Here is a 15,521-nt window from a genome sequence, read left to right as displayed (position 1 = left end):
ATAAAAGAGCTTTACTAATACAAATTTAAGAATACAAAAAAAAAACTTACAATTTATTTTGGTTGTTATTAGATATCAACTAGTTAATGTCATGAAACCTACAATTAAGCTTCAATTTTTCCAGTGTGCAAGAGCCAGCAATATTATCAATCAATAAATTGCACATACAAGTGAAAGTACACTTAAAAAATTAGATTGGTTTAAACAAGAAAATAAGCCAACAACAAAAACAACAAAAAAAGGTTTTAATTTTAAGGTCAAAAAGCCAGAAAAGCTAATCATAATCAATTGAATCCGTATTGATTGGCACATGAAATCCAGAAACATATCTCAAATCCCAAATAGACTTCATTGGGAATCAATCGATGCCACAAATATTTCTCACAGTGTGTGGAATAGTCCACATTTAATAAGCTAAAAGCATTTTAGGCGCCATGCCACTCGGAAGATATTTATCTTAAACATATGCGCATTATCCACCCACTCCTGCGAGCCATCGTAGCGTTTTCATTATCCAAACAATTGATGGAGTAGAGTACACAAGGTAAATATGAACCCTTTTGGGGGCCACCAACGACAACCCGACAAGTTCAGTACAAATAGTGAGCTGAAAGGGAAACGTTGGAGCACTGAGAGCAGGGAATACCCCAGAAACAACACGAAAATGATACAAATTATGAACTGGTTTTCAATGGTAATACCATTTCCTACCACAATTCTTTGAGAGCCTCCTTTAACCCTCCTCTTCGTGAACAGGCCATAGGTCTCATTCCGCTGAATCGCCAGCAATCGGAGTCCAATGTGATACTCGACTATGCGATGATGCTGCTGGTGCCCGTCTTCTATCTGGGCTGCTACTTTCTGATCAACCTCACGCATGCCTTTGGCCTGTGCTTCCTGGATGCCTGCAACAGTGTGTGTCGCCTGAGCAACAACCTATTCATGCATCTGGGCGCCTTCCTCTATCTGACAGTCACCCTGATGAGTCTCTATCGTCGCAAGGACTTCTTTCTGCAGTTCGACGAGCGGCTGAACGCCATCGATGCTGTCATACAGAGGTGTCGACATGTGGCCGAAATGGACAGGGTAAAGGTCACGGCGGTGAAGCATAGTGTGGCCTACCACTTCACCTGGCTGTTCCTCTTCTGTGTGTTTGCCTTTGCCCTCTACTACGATATCAGGGCACTATATCTGTGAGTAAATATGAAGTAGGGTACCCATACGGGTATTGGCTTTAAAGTTTAGTAATAGATTGAGGGATACATTTTGGAGACCTTTGTAGCCCCTCCAATCATTGTTTTAAACACTGGCATTAAATACCCCGAAAACCCCCACTAATTCCTGTATTTTACAGCTCACCTTTTCTTATCCTTTGGCAGCACCTTTGGCAACTACGCTTTCATCCCCTTTATGGTATCGAGTTTCCCCTATCTGGCCGGGAGTATCATCCAGGGCGAGTTCATCTACCATGTGTCCGTCATTTCGCAGCGCTTCGAGCAGATCAACACATTGTTCGAGAAAATTAACCAGGAGGCCCGCCACCGACACGCCCCGCTCACCGTGTTCGATATCGAGAGCGAGGGCAAGAAGCAGGAGCGGAAGAACCTAACGCCCGCCACGGCCATGGACTCGAGAGGGCCATCGTTTGGCAATGAGCAAAAGTTGTCCGGCGAAATGAAACGTCAAATGGCCGCTCCACCGCCTCCGCCACCGCAGGGCCAACAAAAGAACGAGGAGGACGAAATGGATAGCAGCTATGACGAGGACGAGGACGATTTTGATTATGACAATGCCACCATTGCCGAGAATACAGGGTGAGACGAGGTTTGACTACTACAAATGGTGGGGGTTTCTAACAAAAAGTTTGATTCGTGATTTGGGACATTTTTTGTTCCAAAATGTGAAACGTTTGCGAGTAGATTTTGTTTCTGAATGAACTGATGGATTTTTGTGGAATTTAATAGACACTAAAAGTGGAGTTTATTCATGAATGAGAGGTGCAGCTATGAAGATTCAATCTAAATTCCTAATTTAATCGAATTAAAATCCACAAAACAAAAACAAAAATCAAAAGTTAAAGCTTGAAATATTAAAAAATTTAAAGTTTTGGAAGGTTTAGACTTTGCTACAAACATTAGAGTAAACAAAAAGTATTAAGAGGGGACTGTAGATGATTATTTCAGTCAAAACCCACTTTTGCAATGAATTTTTAACTAAATTAAAGGCGAGATTCGGTCCTAAGACAGCTTCAACACTATTAGAAAAGTTGTGAGGACCCATACTGGGACCCTCACATAGTAACGAGAATAATAATAATAATATTAATAATTGGATTACTCACAACCATATGCTATAGTAGTAAATAAGCTAGTTATGTTTTGCATAGCCGAAATCCCGCCAAACGGCCAGCTCACACGGAACAACCGCAAAGAAGACGGCGAGGAGAGAGAGCCATGCTCAGCCGGCAGCAGAGCGGATCTCTTTCGGAAAAGTCCCGTTGGCCCGAAAACGAGCGCGAGGCGTGGCGAGAACGTCGAGCGACCGTAGCGAGAGAAGGAGTCGATTCTGGGAAGTGAGCGAAGACGGAACGTCGCGGACGTCGAAGTGAAGAGAAAAAAAAGTGTTGAACGGCCGCGCGCCAGAGAGGAGAGAAAAGCATGGAGGAGCTGCGGGAACACAGGCGCCGGATCCGCGGGTGAGCTGGCCGCTGGCCAAGGTAGTAGTAGGAGTAGGAGGGAGTGCGAGGGGAACCAATCCAATAAAACTTCGATCATAGAATTAAGAACGCGTTGGCTTCCATTTATTTTCTCTGGTCGGACCACCGACTGCGGTCATCTCTCCACCCCCTCCCCACCCGTTTTCCTGACTGTTCTCGGTCACTACGCTCCCGCTCTGACTCTGGCAACAGGGTTTTACCCTGCTGGAGTGAGAAGTGGTACGCGTTTCGACAGAGGCGCCCCCCCTCATCCTTTTCCTTCACCTCCCCGGACCCGCGGCCCACTTCGACCTTGGCAACAGGGGTTTTACCCTGCTGAAGTCGGGGAGTGCAGCGTCTCGGGTGAGTTTCGCGCCGCCCGGCCCAACGCCGCTTTCCCCCCCCCCCCTTCCCTAATTTCTCCCGAAGGCCCCGTCGTTGACGGCGGCTCGGCGATCCCTGCGCCAACGACCCGCTTCCCCCCCCCAATCTCAACGTCTCAGCAACTTACAAATAAACTGTAGGTGACCCTGGGCAGACTGAGACTGACCCCAGCCTAGGATCACTACTTTACAGATGGCGCCCGAGCAGGGACTGTTGAGACAATTCAAACGATAGTTTTCTGGGGGGGATTTCACCCTTCGTGGCCTAAAGACCCACAAGTAGATCGCGTAGGTAGCGCCGCATCAAACCGAGGAGAAATTTATAGGGTATCAATAAGAAAATACGATACGAAGGTACAGGCCAGCAGCGAGCAAAGCGTGGCTGAAAAGCTGTACAATCCCCGTTAGCCGTCGGCAAATGAAGAGGAGAGAACGGGAAAGAGGAAAACGACAGAATGAAAGTACAGCCCGCAGCCAAGCAAAGCATAGCGATGCCCTTCCCATGTCCAGCAGAAAGAGAAAAAAAAAATCCAAGCGAAACACCAGCGACGAAGCAGCACGCAAAGCAGAACGAAAATTCTGTGGTCCCCGTTATCCTCAGGCAAAACCATGCGGGATCATAGCGCCCGGTACAGTGGGGAAAGAGCCAAGGGCAGCCAGACCTCTGTTACATCTCAGTGGGGAGAGAGGGGGTGAAGACCGGAGAACAGTTCTGGGCGTCGGCGGCGGGCATGAGCCGAACGACCCACGAGTATAATACATGAAATTATCCCTTTCTCATACTACCCGCACCCCCCGATCTTCGACTATTTACCTAACCATTCGCCCGCGGCTCTCTCGCGTGGTGTTCTCGGCCGACTCCGAGACGTCGACGTCGGCAGAGGCTCGGCCGTTCAGCCAGACCCAATATAAGCCGGGTTGTATACAACGCAAGAGACAGTCATCCTCAGCATTCGGTCAAACATACAACGTGTGAAACAGAGTGATCCCCTGCCTTCGATCAGTACACAACGCGCAAAATACAGTGGTCCTTATCCCGCAGCATACAGTGGTCCCTATCCCGCAGCATACAACGTGCGAAAGACAGCGATCCCCGCGTCTTCTGTCCACCTCGCGCTCCCCCCGAAACTGAACACGAACCAACGGATTCTAACCGGAACAATCCTGCAGAAACCAACGACTGAAGTACCCCTGAACAAGCGCGTGTTAATTGCCAGCCCCCGTGTCCAGGCCCACGACCAAGACGGCCCACCGGTAATTCACTACCGAATAGCCTCGCACGCGTCCTCGCCGTTTAAGGATTCAGAGCCCCGTCTTTCGCCGCGTCCTTAGCTACGTTTTTCGACTCCTCGGGCGACGCTCCAGACATTTGATCGTAGACCACGTGCAGCAACAGTGACCCGGACCAACTCAGCATGGGAGTCAAGTGGATTTCGGTCAGGCGCAAGAACGAGTTGGAGATGATTACCGCGGAGCTTGGGTTAGACAGCGCTGGAACTGTCGAAGAGTTGAGACGTCGACTCGCGACCTTCGCAAACTCGGCCGATTTACCAAGTACGGCGCGTTCTCGGTTGGAGGAATTGGAGGCCCAGTACGGAGTCGCCGTGACTCCAGAGGTTAAACCACTTTCTCCCCGCCCTTCTACACTCGCGCCTCTTAACCTACAACCCCATCCCCCGGCTGCGTATGATGTCGTACCCGCCAGTAGCCGTAGTATCGTGGCGTCGGGATCCGCTGTGCCGGCAGAGAGCCTACTCCATGGCATCGACGTCGGTGCCGCGCAGAGAAACCTGCACGGTAGCAAGGACCCACCAACGAAGGGGTCCACCTGGAACGAAGAGCATTTTAACGCTGCGATCACCGAGAAAATGGTCCGCTGGGGAATCGTGTTTGATGGGTCCGGCGATCCGTTAAGTTTCCTTGAGCACGTGCAAGAGAGGGCAGCCACTTATAAGATAGATCTACGCCACTTATCACAAGGAATCCTCGTGTTGTTGACCGGTCGGGCCGAGAGTTGGTTTCGAACGAGCCGCCTTAGTGGAGAACCATGGGAGACCTTTCGCAAAGAGTTTTCAGAGTTTTTTTTGCCTCCCCGGTACTTTCAACGGCTAGAAGACGAGATCCGAACCCATTTTCAACGACCAAAAGAAGCGTTTAAAACGTACCTCGTGGACATTCGACTAATGATGCAGCGCGCGGGATACACCGAGGCTCAGGAATTGGAAAGGATATACGATAACATGCTCCCGGAATACCAGTTGTTTACGAGACGAAAAGATTTTGATTCTCTCTCCGAATTAACGCAACTGGTTGTGAACTTCGAGGTGACGCGTAACAAGGGACCGTCGGAGCTCACGGGCTACGCGAACCAAGCACGAGACACCCATCCGCGGGAAACTTTAGGGCCAACGGCTGGTCAACGAGGACCAAGGAATCACGCGGCCGCGAGGACACAGGATCTCCGGCACGATAGAACCCAGGTGAGGGATTGGTCGACGGACTCGCAGCAGCCGGATGTCAGGAATGGAACCATCCTCCAAGACGCCGACCCCATAATCGACGTGCAGCATGCTTGTAGGAACTGCGGCGGGTCCGGACACTTTTCCAGGGAGTGTAAACAGCCCCAAGTCTTGTACTGCTGGGACTGCGGCCGTCGCGGGCTACGCACCATCGAATGCTGTCGCAGGAATTCGTCGGGAAACGGACAGGCGCTTCACTCGGCAGGGGACCGGGCGAAGACCGCCAATCCCACCCCGAGGCAGTAAAGGGAACCCTGCGGCTGGAGAGAGGACGAATTCGCGCGCAAGTAACCATGGAAGGAGAGGACCTACTCGCTACTCTGGACACAGGCGCCACACGGAGCTTCGTTAGCGAACGCAAAGCCCTGGAGCTGGACAACGGACAGAGTATAGCGATGGTGCGAACGACGATCAGATTGGCGGATGGGTCCCTCCGGGAATTGACTCAGGCGCTGATGGCAGACATACGACTAGGAGATCAACAAGTAAAGATGCCGGTGCTAGTAATGAAAGACGTGCTGGATGACGTCCTCCTCGGGATGGATTTCCTATGCGGAATAGACGCGACCCTGCAGTGTGGAGGAGTCCCCTTGCGCCTGCAATTTAAACACAGCCATGATACCAGGATTCAAGACATAGGATCCCCAGCCCGCCTGGATCAACCTACGAATCTCAGCCGAGACCGGGTCGCCCAGCATCAAGAACCGACGAGGAACGACGTGCCGAACGAGGAGCGCGTGGCCGATCCCCTGGGATCCATGATGGTGAGGTGGGAAAAATTTGCGAGGGACGACGTACCAAACGAGACGTGCGTGGCCGTTTCTTCAAGGAATTCTAGGAATTCGGGCGAGGTCTCGACCCCGGCAGGATACCAACCCGGATGGACATCGGCGCTCCCCGGCCTCGACCACAGAGCCATGCTGAAAAACCCCTTCCGGGTACACGAGGTACAGCAGCGATCCAAGAAACGAGTGCGATTCGAGCCCGACATCGGCGACAACGGGCCCCGCCGTAGGCGCACCAGGGAACGGACACAGGGAGCAACAGTGGCCACCGTGAGTATATCCCAATTGCCCGACGTTTTGGCCCCTGGATTCGAGCCCGAAGACGACGAACCCCTAGAACCCCGGATCACCGAATGGTTGCAACAGGAACTGAAACAATTCGACGGCCTCAGCGGAGTGTCCCCCATTGCAGAACACACCATCGTGATGCGCGACAACAAGCCTATAAAACAACGTTATTATCCAAAAAACCCCGCTATGCAAGCCGTCATTAATAAACAGGTCGACGAACTGCTTAAGGAAGGGCAGATTGAACCTTCGAAGAGTCCACATAGCGCCCCAATTGTCCTCGTGGGCAAGAAAACAGGTGACATCAGGATGTGCATAGACTTCCGACAGTTGAACGCGCGATCGATCCCCGACGCGTATCCCCTCCCCAGGATTCAACACATATTGGAACAGCTGAGAGATGCCAGGTACATATCGACCCTGGACCTGAAGAGCGGCTACTGGCAAATTCCGCTTGCCCCAACCAGCCGCGAGTGCACGGCGTTCACCGTGCCGGGCCGCGGATTGTTTCACTGGAAAGTGATGCCTTTTGGCCTTCACTCCGCCGGCGCGACCTTCCAGCGAGCACTGGATAGCGTGATTGGCCCCGACATGGAACCACACGCATTCGCCTATCTTGATGACATTATCGTCATCGGGCATACCGTGGAGGACCACATGCGGCATCTTGGGACAGTTCTACAGCGGCTGCGCAAGGCTAATCTTCGACTCAACAAGGACAAATGCAGCTTCTTCAAACGCAGACTGAAGTATTTAGGACACGTCATCAGCGGGAACGGCATACACACGGATCCTGACAAGATCGCCGCAGTGCGCAACCTGAAACCCCCGGCAGGTGTCAAGGAACTTCGCCGATGCATCGGTATGGCCTCCTGGTACCGGCGGTTTGTACCCAACTTTTCCGAAATAGTAGAACCCATGACGGCGTTGTTAAGGAAAGATCGGCAATGGAAATGGTCGGAAGAACAGGAGAAAGCCTTCGAGGAGTTGAAGATCAGGTTAACTGAAGCGCCGGTCCTCGCCTGCCCTGATTTTTCTGAAAAATTCTCATTGCAAACCGACGCTAGCGAACAAGGATTAGGAGCCGTCCTTACACAAAAGATAAGGGACGAGGAACGAGTAATAGCCTACGCGAGTCGACGCTTGTCCAAAGCCGAGGAGAACTACTCCGTTACTGAGAAGGAATGCTTGGCAATAGTGTGGTCAATCCGCAAGCTGCGCTGTTACTTGGAAGGATACCGATTTGACGTGATCACGGACCATCTCGCCCTCAAATGGATCAACTCGATCGACAACCCCACTGGACGGATAGCACGTTGGGCTTTGGAGCTGCAGCAATATCAATTCGATATTCGCTATCGCCGAGGGAAGCAGAACGTGGTAGCAGATGCACTTTCCCGCCAACCATTGGAGTTACTACATCAAGCTCTGGAGGAGGAGTCACAGTGCAAGTGGATCAGGAAAATGTTGGCGAGAATCAGGCAGCAGCCGGGCAAATATGAAGACTACCGAAGCGAGAGTGGACAACTGTATCGGCGCCTGCACACCGTGCCCGAAGAAGAAGACTCCACCCCATGGAAACTCTGCGTCGCTGCAGAACATAGACGACGCGTACTAAAAGAATGCCATGACCACCCGACGGCCGGACATCTAGGAATCCGAAAAACAAGCACACGAGTCGCCCAAAAGTACTACTGGCCAGGCCTGTTCCGAGAAGTCGCCAGATACGTTCGCCAATGCGTAGTGTGCCAAAAATACAAGGTGAGCCAGTTCAAACCGGCGGGGAAAATGTTCACCAGACAAGTTGACGAACCCTTCAGCGTGTTATGCGCCGACTTTGTTGGGCCGTTGCCCCGCTCCAAACATGGAAACACCGTCCTCCTGGTTTTCTTCGACGCATTTAGTAAGTGGGTCGAACTGGTGCCTCTACGCAAGGCAACTACGCCACACCTGGAAAGATCATTCCGAGAAAGAATCCTAAGCCGCTTTGGTACCCCTCGTACCTTCGTTTGCGACAATGGGGCACAGTTTACCAGCCGATCGTTCAAAGGATTCTGCAAAAGGCTAGGGATGGAACTTCAGCATACTGCCCCGTACACTCCCCAACAAAATCCAACAGAACGCGCGAACAGAACAATTAAAACGATGGTGGCGCAATACATCGACGGAAAACAGAACACTTGGGACGAGCTCTTGCCAGAAATCACGCTCGCGATCAACTCAAGCGTGTCCGATTCGACGCGATTCAGCCCCGCGTTTTTGATCCAAGGTCGCGAGCCAAGACTGCCAGGCGCCTTGTACGACGAGGTTACGCCAGGAACGGGAACTAGCATCGCCGACCCGGAGACCAGGGCACGACAGATGAGAGAGGTGTTCGAAATCGCAAAAACAAACTGCGACAAAGCATCAGAAGAGCAAAAACGACATTACAACCTCCGCCGTAGGGAATGGAAACCGGCTATTGGATCCCAAGTGATGTTACGTCGCCACACTCTGTCCAAAGCAGCCGAAGGCTTCGCCTCCAAGTTGGCCACGAAATTCGAGGGACCATACCGGGTGACCAAGTTTCTCTCTCCGAATCTCGTCCGATTACAGGTTCTAAACGGACGTAAGCAGCGATCAGCCAGTTTGAACGACCTGAAGGCGTTCTACCCGACCATCGACGAAGATGACGAAAATACCGACCAGATCAGGACGGACAGTGAAGACGACCCTGACCGAACCAATATACAACAATCTTGATTACAACGCAGATCTACTCAAACCGCCACGACGATGCTGACACCCCGGATACACAGAGACGAAACCAATCAGGAACCGGATATCTTGCGAGGAACGACGCACCGAACGAGGCGTGCGTGGCTGCTCCTCCTGGACACATCCGCTTCAGGAACCCGGATGTCCTGCGAGGAACGACGCACCGAACGAGGCGTGCGTGGCTGCTTCTCCTGGACGCATCCGCTTCAGGAACCCGGATGTCCTGCGAGGAACGACACACCGAACGAGGCGTGCGTGGCTGCTTCTCCTGGACCCATCCGCTTCAGGAACCCGGATATCTTGCGAGGAACGACGCACCGAACGAGGCGTGCGTGGCTGCTTCTCCTGGACGCATCCGCTTCAGGAACCCGGATGTCCTGCGAGGAACGACACACCGAACGAGGCGTGCGTGGCTGCTTCTCCTGGACCCATCCGCTTCAGGAACCCGGATATCTTGCGAGGAACGACGCACCGAACGAGGCGTGCGTGGCTGCTCCTCCTGGACACATCCGCTTCAGGAACCCGGATGTCCTGCGAGGAACGACGCACCGAACGAGGCGTGCGTGGCTGCTTCTCCTGGACGCATCCGCTTCAGGAACCCGGATGTCCTGCGAGGAACGACACACCGAACGAGGCGTGCGTGGCTGCTTCTCCTGGACCCATCCGCTTCAGGAACCCGGATATCTTGCGAGGAACGACGCACCGAACGAGGCGTGCGTGGCTGCTCCTCCTGGACACATCCGCTTCAGGAACCCGGATGTCCTGCGAGGAACGACGCACCGAACGAGGCGTGCGTGGCTGCTTCTCCTGGACCCATCCGCTTCAGGAACCCGGATATCTTGCGAGGAACGACGCACCGAACGAGGCGTGCGTGGCTGCTCCTCCTGGACACATCCGCTTCAGGAACCCGGATGTCCTGCGAGGAACGACGCACCGAACGAGGCGTGCGTGGCTGCTTCTCCTGGACCCATCCGCTTCAGGAACCCGGATATCCTGCGAGGGACGACGCACCGAACGAGGCGTGCGTGGCCGCTTCTCCTGGACACATCCGCTTCCGGGACCCGGACATCCTTCGAAGAACGACGCACCAAACGAAGCGGGCGTGGCTGTTCCTTCAAGGGCAAACCGCAACCGTGATTGCACCGAAGGGACCAACCAAGGCCGACATTTTGGAGATTCTCATTAAGTCTATAACCGCTCCGCCGCACTCATAGAGTATCAAAGTATTTCTTGCCTGTAGTCAACAAGTCCATTCCTATTCACAGCTCATCGAATGCGAGAGACCCCCGCCGTCGGAGAACTACGACAAAAGCCAGGCAGGAGCCCCCAGTCGACTGGGAGATCATCGAGGAACTGATTCTTCGCCCCACTCCACGAGAATTCCAAGTCCACCCAGAGGTCCTCAGCTGGGAAAATTTATGCGGCGACGTCGTAAGCTGGCCCCGCATCGACCAGATCATCGAGGGGCACGATTCAGACCCCGATCACGTCAATATTACAGGAGACGTGGCCCAGACGTACAGGGACCCAAGCCCTGGCAACGCCGCCAGAGCCACGTTCACCCATGCTCAGGGCCCCAGCCAGGTCAACCCCGACCAGGTCGCCGAAGAGCACGCGCAGGGCCCTGGAAACGCCACCGTAGGAGAAGCAGCCGACTACACCGCTCCGGGTCCGAGCCCCGACGAGGGGGCAGAGGCCATCACTATCCCTGACGGGCTGCCAGGTGCCACCGCACGCGGATACCGCCAGCAATTCGAGCCGACGGAGTTCGAAAAAGAGGTGCTCCGCTGGGAAGAGCCACCGCTTCCGGCACTCTTCGGGGCCCTTGATACGCTCAACCTTCTCGAACGGATAGACGGGTTGGACATCGCCCCCGAAGATGCAGGACTACCGGCCGTCAGCAATTTTGACGCCATCCTGCGTCCCGAGGACATCGCCCCCGAAGATGCAGGACTACCGGCCGTCAGCAGCTTTGACGCCATCCTGCGTCCCGAAGACATCGCCACCGAAGATGCAGGACTACCGGCCGTCAGCAACTTTGACGCCATCCTGCGTCCCGAAGACATCGCCACCGAAGACGCAGAGCTACCGGACGCCTGCGATCTGGACGCCATCCTACATCCCGAAGGCGGCCGTCCGGAGATACCAGAAACGTCGACCCCCAACCCAGCCGTTCGTTGGGTGACTGGGGAGGCGGATTGGAGAGTACGTACGCCCGACGGCCGGCTGCCAGACACCCTGAAAGCCCGGCTCCTGGCACAACTCGTCAACCCGCGGCGTAAAGATGTCCGATTCTTGGCAGAGGCGGACAACACCTTCTTCCAGGTCCACATCAGCAAGACGAGCAAAGTGACTATTCGCTCACGGGCCCCCCGAAGTAAGGAGAGGGTGTGAGGACCCATACTGGGACCCTCACATAGTAACGAGAATAATAATAATAATATTAATAATTGGATTACTCACAACCATATGCTATAGTAGTAAATAAGCTAGTTATGTTTTGCATAGCCGAAATCCCGCCAAACGGCCAGCTCACACGGAACAACCGCAAAGAAGACGGCGAGGAGAGAGAGCCATGCTCAGCCGGCAGCAGAGCGGATCTCTTTCGGAAAAGTCCCGTTGGCCCGAAAACGAGCGCGAGGCGTGGCGAGAACGTCGAGCGACCGTAGCGAGAGAAGGAGTCGATTCTGGGAAGTGAGCGAAGACGGAACGTCGCGGACGTCGAAGTGAAGAGAAAAAAAAGTGTTGAACGGCCGCGCGCCAGAGAGGAGAGAAAAGCATGGAGGAGCTGCGGGAACACAGGCGCCGGATCCGCGGGTGAGCTGGCCGCTGGCCAAGGTAGTAGTAGGAGTAGGAGGGAGTGCGAGGGGAACCAATCCAATAAAACTTCGATCATAGAATTAAGAACGCGTTGGCTTCCATTTATTTTCTCTGGTCGGACCACCGACTGCGGTCATCTCTCCACCCCCTCCCCACCCGTTTTCCTGACTGTTCTCGGTCACTACGCTCCCGCTCTGACTCTGGCAACAGGGTTTTACCCTGCTGGAGTGAGAAGTGGTACGCGTTTCGACAGAGGCGCCCCCCCTCATCCTTTTCCTTCACCTCCCCGGACCCGCGGCCCACTTCGACCTTGGCAACAGGGGTTTTACCCTGCTGAAGTCGGGGAGTGCAGCGTCTCGGGTGAGTTTCGCGCCGCCCGGCCCAACGCCGCTTTCCCCCCCCCCCCCCTTCCCTAATTTCTCCCGAAGGCCCCGTCGTTGACGGCGGCTCGGCGATCCCTGCGCCAACGACCCGCTTCCCCCCCCCAATCTCAACGTCTCAGCAACTTACAAATAAACTGTAGGTGACCCTGGGCAGACTGAGACTGACCCCAGCCTAGGATCACTACTTTACAAAGTCATAGTTATCATCCTCGTATATTTAAAGAATTCTTTTCCCATTCGAAATATTGTAAACAGTCTTTTCGAACCATTTTTTAGCTGGTTATCCACTTGCCATCCCGTTCTCTCTATCAGAAAATCAAATAGAGAGTGAGCGAGAAGAAAAAAACACAATTTTTGGATTCCAAACAGTAAAAATGCTTCCTTCAGGCCGTTTTGGGTGAGCGATTCGATTCGCTCACCTGTTCATGCAAAAAAAACATCTTATATCAAAGATTCTTGTAAACAAAATTCTATCCCAACCATTTGACCCTTTCAATCCATTTATGTTCTTCGAATCCCTTCAGAAACACTTCCGAGGCCAATCTGCCGGACCTGTTCAAACTGCACGACAAAATCCTTTCGCTCAGTGTAATAACGAACGGGGAATTCGGTCCCCAGTGCGTGCCCTACATGGCTGCCTGCTTTGTGGTCAGCATTTTCGGCATCTTCCTGGAGACCAAGGTGAACTTCATTGTGAGCGGCAAGAGCCGCCTGTTGGACTACGTGACGTACTTGTATGTCATCTGGAGCTTCACCACCATGGTGGTGGCCTACATCGTGCTCCGGCTGTGCTGCAACGCCAACAACCACTCGAAGCAGTCGGCCATGATTGTCCACGAGATAATGCAGAAGAAGCCGGCCTTCATGCTGAGCAACGATCTCTTCTACAACAAGATGAAATCGTTCACCCTGCAGTTCCTGCACTGGGAGGGCTATTTCCAGTTCAACGGCATCGGCCTGTTCGCCCTCGACTACACGTTCATCTTTTCGGTAAGTTCTGCCTGCCGCCCCTTTTTTTGGTCACTTTCCATTCAATAAACTCTTCTGCAGACCGTGAGTGCCGCCACATCGTATTTAATCGTCCTGCTGCAGTTCGACATGACGGCCATCCTGCGGAACGAGGGCCTCATGTCATAAGGGGACACGCAGGCCCACAGGCACGCAGCCCTATAGCCCCGTAGCCCTGTCGTCCTGCAGCCCTGTAGTCCTGTAGCCCCGTAGATTCAATTATCGAGCATCAATTTTAATTCCATTAACTTTCTAGCACCAGGAATGTACGTTTTCCTTTTTGTTAAAACTATCTATAAAAAGTATTTTTGTGGAAAACGTCAAAGAGCGAATACTCTATAAAAGTGAACGAAAATGAGGGAAGATTGGAGAATGGAGATTGCAGAAGAGGATATTTTTAACAGAAATGATATTAGTAGACATCGAAACCCTGGAACATCTATTCTGCAACGGCCTGGCTCTCTCACGAGGGCCCCGGCTCCTGGAAGATGCCTCCAAGAGGAGGTCCAGAGAACTATTTCTTGAAACACTTCGATACTCGAGGACTTTCAAGCCTCATAAGCACTCCAGCCACTATTCAGAGCCCTATACGGATAACCAAAGGCCCTACTAGACTCTGCTTGGCCCCATTGAAGGCCGTTCGGGTTAACCTAACCCAATGATATTGGTATCAAATACTTAAAGAACTTAAAAGTGCATAAATGACACAATTTTGAATAAATATTTTATTTTAAACAGACGACAGAGTTTTATACTGTTATGTGTTAAGTTTTTCCTTTGTTTAATATTTTTTAAATAATATTTATCGATCCTACGCATCTCTTAGATAGGTTTGAATCTTAAAGGGATCACAAAAGCCTATAGAAAAATTACTAGACGTTAAAATTCACATCATGTGTTCCTTTACAGGCCTTAGCGATTCCTTTAGTGATCCAACCTATCCAAGACCTTTAGCTCCCGCTTCCAATCGTCTCCCCAGTTCGAATCAACCCACAACAAATTTCCAGAGTACCCGTGACCAAAGGCATTGGCTGGGAAATGGGTGGAAATCGAAGGGACACCAACGACCAAGAGACAGCCATCGAAAGCGTCTGTTGAGCCCCGTTGCGATAATCGCATCATCCAACACTTTGGGCTCAACGCGAAGGATGTCGAAGGAGGGCTGGCGGCGCTCCTGGGCGGCGCCGGAGGTCACTAACACAATTTCTAGCAAATGTCAATTGAAAAACACGATTTGCCAGTCATCAGTCAGTCAGACAGACTCTGGCGGCACAGTTGCACAGTTTGCGGCCATCAAACGGAAGCCAGAAACGAGAGAAGAAAGGCAGTCCAACAGGGAGGCGGGGCAGAGGCGTGGGAGGGGCTGGTAGATGCAGTGAAAAAAGAACATGAAGCAATTTCCGCTTTCAATCACGTTTAGTGCAAAGGAAATGTGTGCAGAAATATGTTTCTCCTTCTTTGTCCCCGCTTTTGGTCCTTATCGAGCCATGGAAATGTTCGGGCCGGAGGGAGGCCTGGTTTAAAATTGCATTTCGGTTTGGTTCCAATCAATTTACTTGACACAGAAGACAGGACATGGCAGGCAAAAGGAGGCGGAGGCGGAGGCAGGGGGCAAGGAGATTTAATTAATTTCTCATTCTGTTCGGGCATAGAAAAAGTGTCAAATTTAATTGATTTCTTACTCGTTCCATTCTCCCTCTCTCTCTCGCTCTCTCTCTCTCTCTATATATTTTACTCTTTTGTGCTTGACAAAGTGAGTGTTTTATATTACACTCCATTGAGGCATGGTTTGAATGACAAGCGCACCATGAATGATACCATAAATCAATATCTGACTCGATTGGATCGTTTGTGCAGGAAACACACACACACACACACACACA

At 52.4% G+C, this 15,521-nt stretch overlaps 2 protein-coding genes across 2 annotated transcripts; both read left to right on the top strand.

The window, feature by feature from the left end:
- The first annotated feature begins 522 nt into the window (after positions 1 to 522).
- On the top strand, positions 523 to 14,110 carry Gr33a (Gustatory receptor 33a). The gene is made up of 5 exons (XM_001356725.4): positions 523 to 694; positions 757 to 1,193; positions 1,380 to 1,814; positions 13,155 to 13,620; positions 13,681 to 14,110. The coding sequence occupies exons 1-5, from the start codon at positions 551 to 553 to the stop codon at positions 13,765 to 13,767; spliced, it is 1,569 nt and encodes a 522-aa protein (XP_001356761.3). The 5' UTR covers positions 523 to 550; the 3' UTR covers positions 13,768 to 14,110.
- Positions 7,307 to 10,769, top strand: LOC117184088 (uncharacterized). Its single transcript, XM_033380248.1, has 2 exons — positions 7,307 to 8,431; positions 9,424 to 10,769. The coding sequence occupies exons 1-2, from the start codon at positions 7,328 to 7,330 to the stop codon at positions 10,639 to 10,641; spliced, it is 2,322 nt and encodes a 773-aa protein (XP_033236139.1). The 5' UTR covers positions 7,307 to 7,327; the 3' UTR covers positions 10,642 to 10,769.
- Positions 14,111 to 15,521: the final 1,411 nt, after the last annotated feature.

The sequence above is a fragment of the Drosophila pseudoobscura genome, chromosome 4, assembly GCF_009870125.1.
Source record: "Drosophila pseudoobscura strain MV-25-SWS-2005 chromosome 4, UCI_Dpse_MV25, whole genome shotgun sequence".
In the NCBI taxonomy this organism is placed as follows: Eukaryota; Metazoa; Arthropoda; class Insecta; order Diptera; family Drosophilidae; genus Drosophila; species Drosophila pseudoobscura.
This window is presented reverse-complemented; position numbering and strand designations above follow the sequence as displayed.